Raw genomic sequence first — 21,172 nt, 5'->3', positions numbered from 1 at the left:
TTTGAACCTAGATGTTGTTTTTGACTTTTGAGTTGTTATCCTATTTGGGATTTTAGTTTATCTCCTCAGCGTTGTGGGAGTGGACCTTTTTGGATTCCACAAGGTTGAGTGGTAGTGCTTTTTCTTATACCATTGATATCTAACCATCGAATGCTGTTGATATATGTGTTTGTGCAGATGTTCCTTTCTATCTATTCTTGTATTTCTATGATGGATGGTTATACTTAGTGCATTGTATTTGATTTCATAGATTTTAAAAGTTAATGTAATCTATTTCATGATGTATATTATTTCAGCCTCTCATATGCTATGACTTGTACAGTGGATGATTGTGCATTATCATTATTGCCAAGTGGCATTCAAGATGATTGTATACTATTTAAATGGTTTCATACTTGTATATTATTATTTGATGTGGATTTATTATAGATTGGATTTAGTGTTAATTAAAATTAAATGTGATTCATTATCATGGGACCCTTAAGAGTTGTAACCTGTTTATGTGTTGTTGATGTATGAGTATATGTTAATTGCTTCCGCTATATTATATTTGTTCTTGTTAAGTTATTATCTTAAAAAAAATGTTTGGCAAACTTAGTAAAATTTTAGGTTAACTTCTTTTGGGTTCCCTGGCGGGGTGTTACATTATCTTTCTTCTTTTCTAGAAACTTTTCATTGAATTCATTCATTAAGTATCTTATCTAATCCTCTCCTTGAATTAAATGATCCAATTGATCAATCTTATCTTCAACACGCTTTCCATCTCCCAATAAATCAACTGAGCCGACTGGAAATCATGATTTCTCATATGCATTCAAAATACTGTCACTTCCCAGTACTAAGTTCTGACATTCGATCATCATTGAGTTGCTCGATTGAGGTAGAACTTCTAGCTCGGCATCAACTTGTTTGCTTGGTCGATACTGATGCTCAGTCAATACTGAATTTGCTCAGCACTTACTATGGCTCGATTGACACTAGCATCACTAGGCATGAATTTCAAAGTTCCTTGATCTTTTACTCTATTGCTCGGTCAAGCTTTATATAAGTGATATATCTTGACTTGTACTATAAAGAATTGAACATCAACATGATATAAACAATCACTTTGTTTTGTCAAAATTTGACTAATCAAATGTCCAGTGTAACTTTCTTTTCATAACTCAACCTTTCCTTTAGATGCTTTTGTTATGAGCAATTTCTCAAATCCTCTTCATCAATCAAATAGATATGACATTTATAAAACATATCAACATGTCTCATTAGTAGATTTGACATTAATGACAATACAACAATTGTTGTTTCCAAAAATAATAAGCCAGAGTAAATGAGCAAAAAATAAAATAGGTTACATAGACCTCAAAAAGTTTTCATTTTAAGTATTGTGTAATACTCAATTTGGATAAATTTGAATTAAAATGAGAATTAAACCAATTCCACCTATTTATGAAATACCAAATCCAGGTTTTGGAAGGTAAATAGGCATATTAGATTCTAATTTTTTCTAATTCCAATTTTAATTCTAATTCTAATTCCAATTCTGATTTTACAAACCTAAACAACAGATTAGAAATTTTAAGAAATTTGAATGACATATAAATTGCTTCAAAGACAAGGCAACCTCAATCAAAGAGGAAGTCCGAGTTCGAGGCGTATAAACAAACACAATTGTGGGAGCCCACCTAACAAAATGGAGAATTATTTTCATGATTTCGACACGTGGGCCACACACTTGTTGAGATCCTTCCGCAACGATTATTCCAAGAGCTTTGACTAACCACAGTTAATTTAACCAGGGTCGATATATAAAACCAACGGTTAACTAACCACGGTTATCATGATCTGTGCATTTTCTACTATAAATCAAAGCAGGAGTCCAAACGTTGTTTAGTTGTTGTAGCTGGGAATTCATCTGCCATCGTTTCAGGTAGGGGAATATTTTAATCTCATTGGCGTTATCTTTAGTTCTTCAATCTGATTGTCCTTTATCTGTAGCTCTTTCAATCGGATTGTCCTTTATCTTTTGTTCTGACCTGGGAAATGGTGAGATATTGAACCAATTTTCATCTAATTTGAGCTAATTTCCTTGAATTCAAGCGACTTTTTGTTCAGTTTGAGCTTATTTTCGCTGATTAATGCACTTGGTGTAAATTATATACTTGCCGTATGTCTGAACAGATTCAGCTCTTCAATCAGTTCGGTCTGAATTTTTTTTCTTGTAAATTTGGGTTTTCTTAGCTGATATTATCTTGACCATTTTTCTTTTTCAGGTTAGCAAATAAAAATGGGTACGAGGGTACTTTCGTATTTTTTCTTGGGTTTGGTTCTGTTCTCCAGTGTTACGAGTGCTGATGAGGGTTTGGTAAGAGTTGGACTGAAGAAGAGGCGGCTGGATAGAGCTAGCTTAACGGCTGGTAAAATTTCTGCGTGTAATGGGAACTTTGCTGATGCACTCACACGCAAGTTCGGTCTGCAAGAGAATTCGAGGTTAGAGTCCGATGACAGTGATTACGTATCTCTGAAGAATTATTTGGACGCTCAGTATTATGGGGAGATTGGGATTGGAACCCCAGCACAGACTTTTACTGTTATTTTTGACACGGGGAGCTCCAATCTGTGGGTGCCTTCATCTAAATGCTATTTCTCGGTAAGAACTGCTAAGCTCAATTTGATTATTGATAGAAAATCTGGGGTATTGTCGGTGGAGAATATATTCAGTTATCGAGTCTATTCATGCGAATTTTCGTGGTATTGTTAGGATAATTTATGTGCATAGACAGTGAATACAGGATGTGAAGCCGTTTCTGAATCTAGGACTTATTAGTTTTGGATTTTGGATGGATTGCTTATAATTAATTTATCGAGTACATTATGGAAAATTCAAGATAAATCTATTTTGTACTGATAAATTGTTCTCCTCTTGTTGTGCAGCTCGCTTGTTATTTTCATTCAAAGTATAAGGCATCACAGTCGAGCACATATGAAAAAGATGGTATTTAATTTCAAACACTAACCTCATAGTTTACACATGTTTAAAATGAAATCTGACCAGTTGATTTTCTGTCGGATTATTTCTGGGTTTGTGCGTATGGCAGTATCGTCGTACTGTGTTACAGTTTAATAAATATATTGGTGTGTGCTGCTGGCTTCATTGATTCCTTACTTTTATTTTTTTACAGTTAGTTTGATACGTTTCTGAGTTTGAAATGTCTTGTAATCGTAATACCAAAAACTAATTCAAACTGAAATAGAGTTCTAAAATTTTACGCACCAAAATTGTTTGAAAACATAATACTCTGCAACACCTTTTACCACGTAAACATATTTTACTATCTACTTTGAATTCAGTAAAGGAAGTGTAAGTTTCAAGTAGAAAGCAGTTAATTTCAATGAACCTTTTGATTGACTTTTAAGGGTTATAAATTCACTTCTTACATAATGATTTGAATTTCTGTATATTATGTACTTTTGTTGCCGTTGCTTCAGAATTTTGCCGAAAACTTCTGTTATTTGCTATCTGTATATTTGATGTCCTTTGCCGAGAACTTCTGTTATTTGCTATCTGTATATATGATGTTATAAGTGAAAAGTGAAACATGAAGTAGGTTTCAAGGGTTGTTCCTCTGTGGCTTTTTGATGTGTTATACATCATAGTATTTTTCTCAAATCCAAGGCTGTTTTTTGGAGTTGGTAGTATTTCATTGAATTTGGAATTGTTTTGGAGAATAACTTCTTTACATCAGATTATTTTTCTTTAAATCAAGGCTGTTTTTTGGAGTTGGTAGAATTTCATTGAATTTGGAATTGTTTTGAAGAATGATTTCTTCCAGCTATAAGGTAAATTTACTGTTATGAAATTGAACTTATTTGCTGGTGTCATGCAGAAACATCTTGTTGGCCCTTTATACACTGTAATGTGTTGAGTTAGTCTTGTATCGATATTTAAAAATGTGGCTGAAATGTTTGTTCATCGATCTGGTGAGCTCACCACTTTGGTATCAAAATATGTGTTATCTTTCTTTTTACCTTGAAAAACCATTTATATATGCTTATGAAGCATTATGTTACCTGTTCAAATTTGGGTATCAAAATATATTACCTTGAAAAATCATCGAATTATTCTAATGAAGAACAATGTCACCTTTTGATGAAGTTTTCTATGCGCTCTTCTTTTTTCGGTTTATGTGGCGAGAATGTTCCTCATTTTTTTTCCAGTTGGTTTAGTTTTTTTATTAGCATTTTAGTAGTTTATTGACTTCTTGAATGATTATTCTTATTTACTAAAACATCTAGGTTTGTAGAATTTGGACATGTCTTTGGCTTACAAGGGTATGCACTTTTAGGACATGTGCTGGTTTCTGGGCTGTACTTCAACACACGTGGAAAATGTATTTAAAATCATTAACCTCTAGCTCTGTTAAACTGTTTTGCATTTTTTCTAGTTCAAAAGGTTTCTAGTAATCCTGTAATATATTGTCATTCATTAGTACTTGAACGTCATTACATGATATTGAACTGTCATTATTAAACAAAAAGGTCCAGAAAGCACATTGCCATCTGTTGATTCACTATCAATACGAAAGTCTCCAATATCAAACTGAAATATACTACAATAGTAAGTTAAAAAAGTGCAAGTATTTATAACCTGAAGATAATCTACTAAAACAATAGGTTCATCCCACCCTCCAAGATGAAATGGGAGCTAAATAGACAATTTATTCCTGTAAGAGATGGATTCTTGTGAATTGTGTGACATTGAAAATGTATTCTTGTGAGTTATGTGTCATTGAAAACTGACTTGAAACTATACAGTTGAATCCTGGTAAATTGTTGTTGAAAGAATTAATCTGTTGGATGTAATTTTACATAATGTGGTTTCTATGCACTGTTTGCTTTCTTTTATATTTTAGTATGGTGCATTTTGCTTTAGATTATTTAGTTTGAGAAGGAAAGTCTGGAAATCTGCTCCAAAATTCACGTGTTTTCATGTGTTGATCTTGAAGGAAAATCTTGTGACATTCAGTATGGGAGTGGTTCCATATCTGGTTTCTTGAGTAAAGATCATGTAACTGTTGGTGACCTTGTTGTAAAAAACCAGGTCTGTATTTTTGTTATATAAAGTATTGATTGAATTTTTTACCTGGGTAGACAAGTGTATGGAAGTTTAATTTCTGTGGTGCAGGTTTTTACCGAGACAACAAAAGAACCAGGGTTAACATTCTTAGTGGCCAAGTTTGATGGCATTCTAGGGCTTGGATTTCAGGAGATTTCTGTTGACAAGGTTGTTCCGGTCTGGTGAGTACCGTTTACCTTTTCTAATATGAACCGTTTGATTGTTTGAATCTCCTAGTTTGCTTCTTTGGTGCTAGCACGCATACTAATCGCACACTAATTTTTATCCTTGTTGTTGTGCTTCTTTTTATGATGCTCAATCTGTTATGCTTGATAAGTGTAAGCCTTTCATTACTGCAAAGTTCTGTGTGGCTTTCCAGTCTTTTAACTTCCTTTTTTTGGTTTCTCAACAGGTATAATATGATCGACCAGGGCCTTGTACAAGAGCCAGTCTTTTCTTTTTGGATGAACAGGAATGTAGATGAAGAGGAGGGCGGAGAAATTGTATTTGGAGGTGTTGATGCTAACCACTTCAAGGGAAACCATACATATGTGCCTGTTTCAAGAAAGGGGTACTGGCAGGTACGGTGTAGAATGATTTTGATGTTTTATGCAAGGGTCTGTGTATTCTTTTAGTAGATTATCCACATAAATCCTTGCACTTTTAAAACTTATTATTGTAGTTTATTTCAGTTTGATATGGGAGACTTTCTTGTTGACAGCGAATCTACAGGTGACTATGCTTTCTGGACCTTTTTGTTTAATAATGACAGTTCAATATCATGTAATGACATTTAAGTACTAATGAATGACAATATATTACAGGCTTCTGTGCTGGAGGCTGTGCGGCAATTGTAGATTCTGGAACTTCCCTGCTAGCTGGTCCAACGGTAAATTGTAGATCACCTTAAATTGTTATCATCAAATTATTTAGCAAATTAATCTTTAGTTTGCATTCATTTCTAAAGTGTGCAACTTTTGTGTAAAAGTAATACCGGAAGAGTATATCTTATAATTTATTAATCTTTTTGATTAATTTTATGCTCCCTTATTTAGAGGACAATATTTCTCATATAAGATTCAAATATAATAGGACAGAAATACTTGATTTTAGATTTTTAAAATTAAATATTTCTTCTGTGGTAGAAAATGGTTTGAACACTGCAGTTTAAAGTATTTAGTTGGTATAAGAGAAATGGATCATTTCATAGGAAAACCTTTCTGGATGAGTAGAATACAGGCAGATTTGGTAGAGAAGATTGGAAATGGAGCTTAGAAATCAAACAATAGCTAGTTAGAAACTGAACGTTTGACATGAGTGGATGACAATGTTGGTTTTATTTAAAATTTCGTACCACCCCCACCCCCAAAAAAAAAGAATATTATTTTACTCTTCATGTAGCTCTTATTACATCATTAATTTGTACAATGGCTATAACCAATATGGAATGCTAATATCAAATATTTGAATGATGAGTTGTTTATAATGAATAATATATAATAGATATAAAGTTTGTATAATGGCTGTAACCAATATGGAATGGATAATATCAAATATCTGAATAATGAGTTGTTTACAATGAATAATATGTGATAGATATAATTCTGTCATCAACATGTTTATGGGAGTTGAGATAAGTGAATCTTGTAATTGTTGTGGATTCTGCTTGAAAGCAAACTGTCTGAGAAGCATGTTTCTGTTGTTTGTGATATAGGGTATTGTTACACAAATCAACCATGCAATTGGTGCTTCCGGTATTGTCAGCCAAGAATGCAAAACTGTAATTGCACAGTATGGTGATATGATATTTGAACTCCTGATGGCACAGGTCTGTTTTTTGCGATTTAGTATGTTTTGAGTTATCATTTAGAACTTATAAGTAATGACAAATGCTTGACAAAAAAATGTGAAGATTTGTTTTTTAATTTTTTAGCATATTTTATTAGGACTTGTGTATTGCATGATATATTATGATTAGTGACAGTTGTGGTGTTTGCATGGTTATCAGGTTAAGTAGGTAGTCTCTTTTTGCTATTAGTAGAGTTGAATGTTGAAAGTCATTCTTGTGTGTTTAGGGGATATGGTTTGATTTTGTTGTGTTCTAAAAAAAAGCAACATGTTTGCAGACAAGTCCTCAGAAGGTTTGTTCTCAGATTGGCTTGTGCTCTTTTGATGGTCAAAGGGATGTCAGGTCAGATTCTGTTTATTTTTATTTGATAGATTTGTTTGCTATCATACTTGCTAAGATTACTTTTATGATATCAAAAACTGCACCTTTCTGCAATTGGTATAATCTTCGGAGCAATTTTTTAGGAAACTTTTTTAAAAACAGCTAATGAACTAGCTTTTCCCATTTGATCATGGTAATAAACATTGGTTTACTTATTTTGACATTTTGTTGACATTCACGATTCTTCCAATCTGAGATGGATTATGATCTTGGCAGCATGGGTATAGCTAGTGTTGTAGATAAAGAAACTCGTGAAACAGAGGCATCTTCTGGCTCCAATGATGCAATGTGCACTGCTTGTCAGATGGCAGTTGTGTGGATGCAGAACCAACTCTCACAAAACCAGACTAAGGAACAGATTCTCAGCTACATGAATCAGGTTATAAGACTTTCTTGTATTCTATTTGGTCATTTTTGATGTAATACGAGTTCTGTTTTATCCTATCTGGTCATAATCAGGGTGTAAGATTCCCTTTTTCTCTTGATTTAGTCATTTTGGATGCAATGCTACAATTAGGTTTTGATAGTTGATGTAGCATGAATAGTGAGGGTTTTTAGTTCTGAATATTCTGGGATGATGCTCAAAACTTTTGAATTTGTCTTCTTCAGCTGTGTGAACGATTGCCAAGCCCAAACGGAGAATCAGTTGTTGACTGTGATCAAATATCAAGCATGCCAACTGTTACGTTTTCTATTGGAAATAAAAAATTCGATCTCACAGCAGATCAGGTTTGTTTTAACTGCAAAATACTATCCATGGCAGCAATATTACCATCTTGTTTGTTTACTCATCTGGATTTTAAATAATTTCTTTTGAAAAGCTGCAATGCTAAAACCTAAAATGGTATATAAAAGGAATTAAAGTTTAAAAACTATGCATGTGTGGTAAGATAGTTTTCAACTTTTTGTACATAAATGGTTAGCACCCAAGTTTGCCGACTTGGGTATGAGTATGGGGTTCGGGTCACCCGGAGCACGACAATATTTCTCCCTTGGGTATTGGTATGGGTTTGTCTGTACACACACACAATTTTTTATTTTAATATATACGTGTTCAAGCATAGAGTTATAAATATAAAAGGAAATTTGATTTTCATAAATCCATAAGTGCCAATCAAATTAAAATAAAATATATCAAATGTTATATTCATAGTTTGGAAGTATTATAATATTCTCCTCTCAAAATGTGATCAAAATATGAAACATATTTAATATGCCAAATAACATGGGCCAATTTTTACAAGGCCCATGCAGATCTGCCTGCACTGCAAATGGGCCAATTCTCACAATGACTATGCAGATCCTACACCACCATTGCACATATTTGTATAAACTTTTGGGCTAACAATGACTTTCCTTTAATCTTCAGGGTATCAGAATTGTTTCGAGGAATTGTAAATCTTTGAAGAGATGGTCTAATTCAATCACATAATCAAAAATTCACTTCTGAATGTCACAAGACCTATATTATAACCCTAGAGGGATGCATCAGAGACAGGTTCTTTACTAACTTTAAACTGTGCTAATCTAACATGAAACAGCATAAAACTCGAATGGGTCAAAAACTCAACAGAGGATATGCTACCAGCATCCCAGTACTAAAAAGAGTTCCTGTACGTGGAGAGTGAGTAAACAACGACATGCCTTCAATCTTCAGTATATCAGAGTTGATAAGGAATTGCGAGTCTTTGAGACATTTACTCTGTGCCATGGTCCATAATTTAGTTTTCCCTTGTGCAGGTCAAACGATCTGTAATGACTGGGTTCATATTCCTAGGTATACATCAAACTTGAATTCTTCACTAGCTCTAGACTTGCATCTCTAAGCATACTATACACTAAATACCTCTTTATCTTCACTTTGCTACTGCACCTTACAGGAACCTTGCACATCTTTAATCCCCTCTTCAGACTAGCAAGAAGAGTCATGTTCTATGGACAACTCCTTTTCGGTCTGCTGCCTTGGATCTTCTCTTGTCTGCACCCAAGCATTGAAGTAAGACAGTTAAAATAGCAATGGTTAAAGTCCATATGTGCAATTCGAATGAGCTTGACAAATCATTCCCTTATTATTCCTCTGTCCTGAATTAACACTTAGCTGCAGCTATTTGCCCAAAACGGATCAATGCAGCTATGGATACTTAATTCCATAAACTTCACTTCATGCAGAGTTGCCGGAAACTCCTTTATCCCTCCTCAGGCACATGTATCCCTGTATCCAATTTGGAAACCCTGTATCCAATTTGGTAACATATCCGATACTCTGCTCGGATACACGTTGAATATTGTACCCATATCTGCTTAAAAAAACTTGATTTTCTAACTGTGCCAAATACTGATTTGATATAAATCTTCCAAGATTTAATTTAAATTTTTTTTATTAAAGCAATTTTTTTAACAAATGGTATAAACAAAATCAGCACCAAATGAGAGACAAATAAAATGTTTTTCTATTTCACCAACCCGTTTTATTGGGTTATCTCTAATGCAACTCTACTATGTTTACATATTGTCAAGTGTTAAATTAAGTTATAAATACTTATGTAGCATTTATGTGTCAATATTGCTTTTGAAGTAGTGAAAGTCTCCTATAATAACTTAGAAAACTGTGTTGAATATATGTGTATGTTATTTATTAATGTCGTGTCCAGTCGTATCCATATTGTGGGTGTTAAAAAAGTACCGTATCCGTACCCAATATCGTATTTGTATTTGTATCCGTATCCATGCAACTTTGTGATGAAGTTTTGGACCATCACTTATGTGATTATATCCATCCCTTAATGACCACTGCCTGGGCATGCTCACTGCCCCTCCTTCCTTGAGCTGGCTACAGCATTGCTGAAAGCCCAATAACAATAAGAATCACTCAGCAATAATAATTCCAACAGAGTAAGGATATCCAAATGTCTCACACAAGGTTAGGATCAACCACTCTTAAGGACCCTTTATGCTGCTTGGAATAGTAAATGAACACTATCACAGCTTGGTGCAAGTGGGCTTGCAGGGTGCACTTGACTGTAGAACCTCCCAGATCTGAATATTTCAATATTGTAACCATATTTATTAATCATTTAATTGTCTTTTCTATAATTCCTTATTATACTGTTTGTGTATGCACTAGATGGGAGCAGAGGTGTGGGTACAAAATAATTTATAAAGTGAGGTTGGTACAGTTACCTTTTCAACAGGGAAAAAGGGAGAAAAGGATACGGCAACCACAATGCATGCAGTCAGGTTTATATGATTACATTTTCCATAGGAGAGCGAGAAGGGTTTGTAGAGGCAATGAGTGTCGTTAATATTTCTAGTTGGAGATGGAGGGCAAATAGGACTGTAATTGAATGTCACTATGTTATCGCAATATGATGCCCTCATAGAAGATCCAAGGTCTAAAAAAGGGATCACCTTATGGTGGAGCATGAAATGCTTGCAATATAATTAAGTAGAAATCAGGATTGACAGAGTGAGAATCTTTCCTCTGCATAGAAAATAATAATCACCTGGAAGAGGACTGGATTTACCAATAGTGAGAATCATGAGTTGCTTGGATGTTGTCCTCGGTTAGGATGTCATATTTCTCTAGAAATGCATCTGCCAAGTGATATTTGCCCGATACGGTGGTTTTATTCTAGTTTTATTAGTGACATTTCTGTAGTGGAGCTGTCAGCTTCTGTTTTAATATGTTTTTAATCAGATGCATAAGTAATAATTGTTAATTGTGGCTGACAGTATATTCTTAAAGTTGGTGAGGGCACTGCAAGTCAGTGCATAAGTGGATTCATGGGCTTGGATGTTCCTCCACCACTGGGGCCTATATGGTATGGTGCCATGTACAATTCTTTATCCTTTTGCAAATCTAGATTTAGAGTACATAGCTTTTTAATTTACTTATTTGTGGCAGGATTCTCGGAGATATTTTCATGGGTGCATACCATACAGTTTTTGATTACGGGAACCTAAGAGTAGGCTTTGCAGAAGCTGCCTGACAGTGCACATCTGAATTGTCTACAGTGAACAATTAGCGTAATATTGCATGCACATGTTACACCATCATATCAAAACTTTTAAATTTATCTTTAGTTGCTTTGGATACCTTGTATAGAGTATCTTACATCTATGTTGTCTTAATTCTTCCCAGTTGTTCTACAATGTTACTGTTGTAAACTTATATATGTACAGAAAACAACCATGTGCGCTCCAGGAAGGAACTTGTCATGACTTGCTCATTCATCTGGATAGAGTTTTCATCCTTGGTTGTGTAAACAAAATGATAGCAAATTGCTTTTTGCTAAAAGTGATTATTTAGAATAATATATGTAAATGAAATCACTTTAGAATAATATATGTATATGATTTCTTTATCTTACAATTTTGCTTTTGCTTAAAAGAATTGTTTAGAATATATGCGATTATTGCTGCATCAAATTAGGCCCTCTGAAAACCTTCTTTAGAGTACAATGGCCCGCAGGGAGATTGCAAATGCAAAGATGCTGATTGTATATCAATTCTAATTCTAGTGGGAGTCAATGACTCGTTTATATTTCATTATGATATTTTTTTAGCAATTGTAGCTGCTAGGATTTAATGCATGGATTTGTGTGTTTCTGATTCTAAAGAGGTGGTCATAATGATCTATGCTTGTGATACTGTTAGATAAAATAGCAAAATGAGGGCCAGGTTATGTCAGAGATTTGGGGAGCAACCTAATGTTTTCACCCATCCATTTTGGGGATAACTTAGAATGTGGGGGATTCAAGGGAAACATCCCACATTGTGTCGCCATCTCCACTTCCTATTAGGTGAAGTCCCTGCAATGTCTTCTGCAAAAGAGAAGTTTACGGGGTGTTCCGTTGCGCTCAGATTGCAAAAAGACAGCCAGGTACACGGATGGGGTCCCTCGTAGGATCCCATTTTGCATTCCCAATCGGAAATTTCCAGGCATCTCCCACATTATATTTGAGCCAATAATCGATTGAACCTATTATTGTATGGCTGTATGACTGAGCGTTGGGACTAAGAAAATTGAGATTATTAGCCAACACTTGGATCGGATGAGTGTGAACAATTGCCAAGTCTTTGGTGAATACTAGCCCTCGTTATTTTGACTAATTAGATTCTTTATTAGCCAACGCTTGATCGGATGAGTGTGAACGAGTGCCAAGTCTCTGCTGAATACTAGCCCTCGTTATTCGACTAATTAGATTCTTTATTGAAAAAAATAAACTGTACAGGGCGTTTCTCCTTTTTTAAGAGTTAAAATTTGGTTAGAAATAGGAAGAATCTGGTATTGTAGAAATTATAGTAATAAAATTTGTAAAAATGATATTGTCATGGATATTAGTGTGAAAGGTCTTAATGTGGGTTTAGTAGTGGAAGCACCCTGTTCTCCACGGAACAGAGTTATAAAATTTGTAAAAATGATAGTGCCTCGTGGATGTTAGTGTCGAAGGTCTTAATGTGGGTTTAGTGGTGGAGGCACCCTGTTCTCCACGGAACAGAGCAGCAATTGAAAACCATGACAAATTAAGTGAAACAAAACTTTTGCTCATAAAGGACAGGAAAGGGTTCAACATGTCCCCAGATCTTGATTTGTGGCAGTTTCACTAGCAGAGTGACAATTCTGTCTGTTCAACTGCATGAGAGGGATTACCAACTACTCTTTTCACCATCTTAATGCATTATTTGTCAAGCCAAAAGATGAGTACCACTAATTTCAATCTCACGGTTTCTTGTTCTAGTTTGGAGGCGAAGAGGAAATACATGTTTTTGGAACATCTTTGCACGATTGGGAAAGTGGATAATCTCTGCTGTCACAAATGTTGATTGACAGAGAAAATGGGGGCAGTAAAGCGGATAAACTCTGGTACCACCACCTCATTTTGACTTACAGAGGAAATGGGGGCAGTAAAGCGGATACATTCTGGTGCCACTGTCTATCCTTTGTGACAAACGTTGATTGACAGAGAAAATAGGGCAGTAATGCGGATAAATTCTGGTGCCACCGACACATCCTCTATCACATATGTCTATTGACAGAGAAAATGGGGGCAGTAGCGGATAAACTCTGGTGCCATTGTCACATCCTCTGCCACAAACATTGATTGACAGAAAATGGGGGCAGTAAAAGTGGGGAGCGGCAATAGTTTCTGTGGCACAAGCAATATTGGAAACAAGGCTGTGAATTAATGCTTAGTTAGGGGGCAGTAAAAGTGGGAGCGGCAGTAGTTGCCTTGGCACAAGCATTATTGGAAACAAGGGTGTGAAATCTTTCGTATGCTTTTTATAGAGGTGCAATTTAAATTAATGCCTAGTTATGACTGAATTTGAGTAAACTCCGGTGTCACTGTCACAATTGTGACCGACATGGGAAATGGGGGCACCAGTAAAGTGGGAGCAGCAGCAGTTGACGTAGCACATGCATTATTGCAAAAAGGATGTGAAATCTTTCGTATGCTTTTTATAGTGGTGCAATTTAAATCAATGCTCAGTTATGACTGAATTTGAACAAAGTCCAGGAGACCAAGCGATCTAAGGGGCAAAGAACTCCAGCAAAATGCTTAAGAGCTTCAGATTTTTTTTACCTATTTAGTTCTGTAATCAAGAAAGTTGCCATGTTTCTTCAAATGACTTTGTTCAGATTATACAACTCTTAAATCCCTCATTATATTCAAATTGTTTATAAATGTTTTCATAAGTCACTCCATGATTAAGTGCTATTCATTCGTAATCACTCCAAATCCCTCAAATTATTTTCAAATTGTTTATAAATATTTTTATAAGCTGTACACTTCGTGATGAAGTGCTATTCATTCCTAATCACTCCACTACAAAAGTTGAAACTTCTTTCTTCCCACTCTTTCTTTGTTGTTTACTTTGTTGTTTACCCATGTAGCTGTTTTGAATCTAGAAAGATACTTCTTTTGTATATTCTTTCATGCCACTCTTTTGAGTCTACCTATTTTGCGTCTAAAAATGTGTTCTTCGGCCTTAGCTGTGCTATTAAGATTTTAGCCTTGCCTTCTCATTGTGTGCGCACGTAGGGTTGACTTCTTTGACATAATTGTGTTTTCAAGCTGTTTTGTTTTGTTCATATGGCAGTAAACAATCTTCTCGTTAGAGTTGGGACAATCTTGTCAATTTAATGCCCTATTGGTCCATTGAATTGTCATTCTGCTTTCTCTAAGTCGTCTTTCTGCATTTTGAACTCCTCTATAGTAACCAGTTTGGATCACCATTGTTCATCTAGGTAACTCGACTAGCACATTTATTTGAAGCCTTCGTCAGGAAGATATTTCCTAAAAAGATATCATAGGGGACCAGTGATCTGAAGATTTGGAGGTAGTAAGTGTTTGATTTTGAGGTGGTTAGTGATTTTGAAGGGTTTTAAAATTATCTCTACTTCTACTTCCTTGAACTTTCCAATCATGAAAGATAACTGAAATGACTAATCAATCAAATAAGATTTTCTTGTTTCTTTAGTCCTAGAGTTTAGCTTTTCTGCACCTGTTCTAAAAGGTAGGAAGCTCTCCATTCTTTTGATCTTCTCTGTTCTACATGTCTCCCCATTGAATCTGTTGTGAAAATGAACTCCAGGATATTTGGACTCTTCCCCATTTTCAAGGGATTTGGTTGAAAGATACAGTTATCCTGTTATCATTTCCACTTGAAAAATAAAAATGTGGATTGCCACATGTACATTGAGATTTTAATTTTTAATTTCCTTCGTCTAATAATATTGACAAACCCAAATTAATGTTTTTTGACTGTTTCATCTGTTCACTACAGCAACAAGCTGTTTCAGGGAAAACTTGTTAAAAATGGTCTCAACAAAAGCAAGATGTGCACTTATATCATGGTGCGCTGGTGTGCATCACTCCTTTTTTAAATTTTAAAATATTTTTAGCGTACCACGACAAGTCTCCTTTTTAAAAATATACATTTGTACCACTACAAGTCTTGGCCTTAATTACTTTTCAGCTAGCTTATTGGCTTCTTTCCCATTTTTTGATCCTTGTCACCTATTGTCTTCTTTCCCCTAATATCAATCTCTTTTTCTCCATTTTGTTGCCATTAACTTTGGGATTCACTTAGAAGGGTGGAACGCTTTTCATTACACCTTTTAAACACCCCTCACCTAGTGACTCCCCTTTATTGTTCTCTTTCTCCATATTGTGTGCCATTAACTAAGAGGGCATAATATTTATTATTTTAAATCGGCGTTGAGGTGAAAAAAGATGATTCAGTTTCTAATGGAAGATTGAAGAATGTGAATGCGTATAAAGACCACGATGTTGCCAGAGACAGGGAGGGAGAAAGAGGAGAGAACGATTGAATAGAGGAGATGGCGATGACGAGGGGAAAAAGTGCAGGTGAAATTTTTGATAGAAAGAGATTTTCTGTGAGCGAATCAGGATTATTGGAGAGAAGAGCAGACTGGAAATAGAAAGAAATGTCACTGCGTTAAAACTGAAAAGCGCCAAATGCTTGCCAGGAAGTTTGAAACGGCGAAATACAGCGAGAGCAAACGGCAAAATGGCAAGGCTGGGAAAAGAACGACATTCTTCTAATTGCATTCGTCTTAGAGGCAAGACATTCTATCCTGCTGTTCACGTGACGCCATTAAAGCAAGTATTCATTGAGAGTAACGAGGGATAATTCTTAAAATGCCTTTCCCATAAAGCAAATCGACTTGCATTAAAATTAATCAGGATATTTTATGTTCATATTTGTTATGCATTTTTTATGTTCGTCTTTATTCTGCATTATGCGGTGCCTCAAAAAGAACGCGTATTTGAATTGTTTTTGAAATTTTAATCATCTAAAATATTATTTTTTAATTTTGATTTTGATGTTGTTTTGGGTGTTAGATAGAGGTTTAGATTTAGGAGATTTTTGTCTTATTTCTATTGATGTTAAGAAGTCTTAATTTCTAGTGGGCTCATTTAGAATATTTACCTTCAATAGATCAAAGAGATGGACTTCTTATAATGACAATTAATGTGTTGATTATATATGTCAGCTTTTTAATTTTTAATTCTATCTTCACTACACCTCTTGTCTTCATACTTTGTAAAAGATTTTAAGATTAGAGTTTAAGTCTATCCTCACTACACACCCCTTTCCTTTGTACTTGGTAAAAGATTTTAACATTTTAATTCTTTTTTTTGATAAGATGGTCATTTTGTGATATTGTATTCAAGATTCACCTCTATAGTTTCTAGAGTAATTCATTGACCTATGATTTATGAGTCACTTGGCTCACAAGAACCCATATTTTATGAGAATGAATTGCACATTAGAATTCATTGCATTTAGGTGATGCTCACAGAGGTGAGCACCAAGACTACTTGACCGGTCCGCTAATTCTAGTATTATTGTAGCTTGAGCATAGCTCTCTAGCTTGAGTATAGCTAATTGTTTAAACCCCTTGCTTGCAACCTCATTTGCAAAATTTAAGAAGCCTCATGCATTATGAAACATTCATTAGAAAGCCCCTTAAATAAGGGGTAGGATAAAACCTCAAAGAAAACCTCTTTTCTATCTTTCTTATTAATAAACATATATTTTTCACTAATTCTAATTGTGATACTATTATTAGGATTGAACTTTGTAGTTTTTAGAGTCAACCCATTGATGAGACACATGGTAGACAAGAACCCATATCATGAGAGTGAATTGAACACTACACTTATTGCATCTAGGTGATGCTCATAGAGGTGAAACACTCTAACTCTCTGGGAGGTCACCTATCACAGTACTGTTCTAACTTGAGTGTGCGTAAAAGTTTCTTTCATGTTTATGCTTACTCTGGTTGTAAAGCCATCAACAAGTGTGGTACCTTTAACCATTCATTAGAAAACCCCTTAAAGCTCATTAATTGATAAATAGGAGATTCATCAATTGATAAGGCTTAACCATGGAAGAAACCTCAAAAGTTAAGCATGCTCAAGTTGGAGTAGTATTGGGATAGTGACCTCCCAAGAAGTTTAGTTGCTTCGCCTTTGTGAGTATCACCTAGATGCAATAAAGGGTAAGGGTTCCATTCATCCTTGTAAGAGATGACAATAAGTGCCAAGTGTTCCATTCTTTCTTGTATGAGATGGGTTCTTGCGACTCATGAAATATGGGTCAATGAGTATCTAAAAAAATTACATAGTTGAATACTAATACAAATATCACAATTTTGACTTGCTATGGAAATATACTAATAGAAATGTCACAATTTTGACTTGCAATGGAAAATATCTCCTACTTCGAGAGGGAAGATTTTAAGGATCTAAGTTTATAAGTAGTGGGTACAAGACAAGGGCAAATATTTTGGTAGACCTTTGATTAGGAACTTATAACATCTTGGAAATACTTCTACATCAAATTGTGACACTTACAATCGTTGCAATATTCTCAATTTAATGATACAAACTAACTTGTTGCATTGGTTATTCAACATATTTACTAGAGCTTGTTGACAAGCAATGTATATTGAGCTTTGAGTTGATTGAAAATTTTGTTGAAATAACCAATCCCCCCATTGTATAACATAGGTTGTAGAGCTTAGGAGTGAACTTAATCAAAACATGCACATTTGAGCATCAATAAGAAGATTATGAAAATTGATTTGCTTAAAATTGTGCATGTAGAATTACGAGAAAAAAGATCACGCTTTTCTCAAATTGATACACATTTTTTGTATGCTCTATCTTTCTTGATCTTTAAGATAAACTTAATTGCTACCAAATCTTTATATTAAATAATAAATGCAACCAAGGTTTAAGAGAATCATTTCCTTAATGTTATTGATTACTTAATAAATATAACAATAGATTTGTCAAATATCTACTTTACACCCAAATTTAACTTATTACTAATAAAACCCAAAAACCTAATATAAAAATTCAATTTTTAATATTATATGTTGGGAGGATTATATTGAAGAAATGCATCTTAACATCTTATCTATTTAACCCTAATATTAAACACAATGATAACAAATCAAATTTTCTCTAATGGGTTGCTTCATAATAATAGAAAAGATCTGACTAAAACCAATTACCTCTATTTTATAATCCCTTAAATCACTAAACTTGCGTTTTACCTATTGGATTTATCTTCTAAATTAAAATTCTTCTCCAAGACCCATATCCAATAGGGTTCCCATCCTTAAGAAGACTTATAAAATACCATGTATTATTATTCTCTAAAGTAAATATATCTCCTCGTACACAAGCTTCTTCCAAGGGCTCCTAACTAGTTTCTTTAGTTCCTCCTCCATAGTTCAATGGTCATCATCGTTACTACACAAAGCCAAAACAAAACAAATATGGGCTATACATTCCTAACTACTTTATTCATCAATGGGGTAAGAAGTTTTTCTAGTTTTTAACCCTCTAATTCACTCTTGGAATCAATCTCATAATTTAGTTCTTGAAACTTTGTTTAATCTTAGGTTGTCTTCTCAAATTTTGACTTCATATATGATGAAGGGTACTCTTATTAACACAAACACAAAACATGATAGAGAAGTAACAACAAATTGCAAGAACATGAAACTTGCTTTCCATTATCTCCAATGAAATAGAATTACAATATTCAGAAATATAACACACAAAGTTACTTGAGCATTTCCTTCCAATATTTTGCAAGCCAAAGCCACCCTACACATCCCCCAAAACTGACCTAGACAACCCTAAGAGCCTTCATTATATAGGCATTTTTAGCTACCTAAGAAGGTTCTAGAAATTTCAAACCTAAAATTTGAGACCTAACATCCCTAAGATATTACTATTCATATTTTATTACATTATAATAGGCTTTAACAACTTTTGGATCTCAAATGAAAATTTGAAATTCATTTTTTTCTATTTTAGTAGAGTATCTTTTGGAGGCCACAACTTATCGACAGTTGCTCCAATTGACTATTATGACCCCATTTTAGAAATGACATGAAGTGCAAGTGCATGGTTCGTGCTAATTCCAATCATTTGAGGTTTGACCTCTTGTCAGAGCCTCTAAAACCTTCAAATTTGAGTTTAAAATTTATGTAATGTGTTTGCTAATAACAATTTTTAAAAATGACTTCAAAACTAGACTTATCTTGAAATGAATCTTTACTGACAATACTACTATATCAAAAGTGAATCTATAGGGAAAAAATTGGAACATTATGAGCTCCAACAACCAACTTACCAAAAATAGTAAGTATTCAAAAATAACAACTCCACACTAAGATAACCTTATTGACAAATCGTATAATATTTGTTTGGGCAATGCAAGATTTCCCTTACACTCGTAATATTCTTGCATAAATATAACTCCATGTTTTATGCTCACTTTTAAGTTGCAAAGGAATAAAGAACATTTGACCTCCCTAAATATTGTGTTTTAATTCTATATTATATTTTTAGTCTCAAGCCTCCAAAACTTGTACCTCTTATCTTTATGATTATATTGACAAAGGCACATTTATTTAAATTTATATTTAAGTTGATTCTCTTTTTCTCTACACATGTATGTCTCAAAACACAAAAGTTTAACGAGTTATAATAAAAGGCTTATTTCTTGAGAAATATTCCTTAGATTCTATTTTACAAATAGTTGAAATATGTTAATTAAATTACATATTGTGTTCATGTTTTTTTTAAAACTAGCTCCATTGAGCATACTCTTAGCTCTCCCATTAATTTCTTACTCATCCTCTTTGTAACTTAATTTTTCAAAGGGTGTGTGGATTTGCCATGGGTCTTATAATTTGTTGTTTCATGTAAAATTTATTAAAATGTACTAGACAAAGTTCTATACCATTTTTCATCCTCAACATCTTAATATTATTATCTATATGGTTTGAGCCACAAAATTTAATTATTTAAACTTTAAGAAGACCTTATATTCTCATCCAATGAAAAATAACCATGTTTTGTTGCATAATCTATCGAAGAAAGAAATACTATACATGGATTTTCCTATTTAGGTGAATGGGGTTTTCCTTTGGATTACATGAGCATATGTATTTTGATTCAAACAATGGCAAATGCATACTAAGCACAAAAGAAGAACACAAAGTTTTTATTGTAGTTTAATGGAGTATAATGATTTGAGAATATGGTTTAGAAGTGGTGGAAAATGTGAATTTGTAACATGCACTAAACTATAACAAAGTAATGGCTAGTTTAACTTATAGAAAATATGAAATTAAATTAAACATGGAAAGAAAAATTCCCTAACATTGCCAATCTTTCTTTTGAAAAAAAAATCAATCCTATAATAATTTAGAAGCTAACTTTCAGGAAGAAACTAGATATACATTTCATTATTACATCATACGCAAAGTATACAAATGGAAAGATTCTTACTTTTATATTTAGCAATCGATAACCATTTTTTATCCTTAGCCTCTATTTACATCATAGGGGGAAATATATCATTGGGGCATTTATCCACCCAGCCATCGATAGTTCCCAATCCCCCTTTCTTACTTCTTACTAAAGTGGGCCCAACCCTCTGTAAGGGAATGGAACATGGTTATGTCAAGTCATGTGGGAATTGGTCTAAGATCATACAAAATTAGTTGGTTACACCCTATAGCTACTTATAACTTGGCATAATTCGTGATTGAGATTGTATCTAGGATTTTAGAAATTGACAAGCAATAACACATGGTTAGTTCATCTTCGGAAAAGATTTACTCTACATGGTTATCACATTGTAAAGCTCTCACCCTACCTGACTTGTACCCTTAGAGACATAATATGGGTTGATGGTAACCTCAAAGAGTAGGATGGTTATTTTTTCTTTACTCTCTATATGTTCCAAAACACTTGCGTTACATATAA

General features: G+C 34.1%; 1 protein-coding gene across 2 annotated transcripts; it reads left to right on the top strand.

Moving 5' to 3' along the window:
- Positions 1-1,889: 1,889 nt before the first annotated feature.
- Positions 1,890-11,715, top strand: LOC149570134 (aspartic proteinase A1-like). Of its 2 annotated transcripts, none has more exons than XM_089822800.1 (14): positions 1,890-1,927; positions 2,271-2,647; positions 2,932-2,992; positions 5,004-5,098; positions 5,183-5,295; positions 5,526-5,694; positions 5,806-5,845; positions 5,938-6,002; positions 6,828-6,941; positions 7,240-7,304; positions 7,560-7,722; positions 7,953-8,072; positions 11,076-11,164; positions 11,248-11,715. In XM_089822800.1, exons 2-14 carry the CDS (start codon positions 2,285-2,287, stop codon positions 11,330-11,332), a joined length of 1,542 nt encoding a protein of 513 aa, XP_089678926.1. In that variant the 5' UTR covers positions 1,890-1,927; positions 2,271-2,284; the 3' UTR covers positions 11,333-11,715. The 2 variants fall into 2 exon arrangements, with proteins under 2 accessions (XP_089678926.1, XP_089678927.1); XM_089822801.1 differs by having other exon boundaries at positions 1,890-2,043.
- Positions 11,716-21,172: the final 9,457 nt, after the last annotated feature.

The sequence above is a fragment of the Cupressus sempervirens genome, chromosome 3 (assembly GCF_028749045.1).
Source record: "Cupressus sempervirens isolate cs-2001-9-10 chromosome 3, ASM2874904v1, whole genome shotgun sequence".
In the NCBI taxonomy this organism is placed as follows: Eukaryota; Viridiplantae; Streptophyta; class Pinopsida; order Cupressales; family Cupressaceae; genus Cupressus; species Cupressus sempervirens.
Note: the sequence above shows the minus strand (reverse complement) of the source record. Positions and strands in the feature narration are given on the sequence as shown.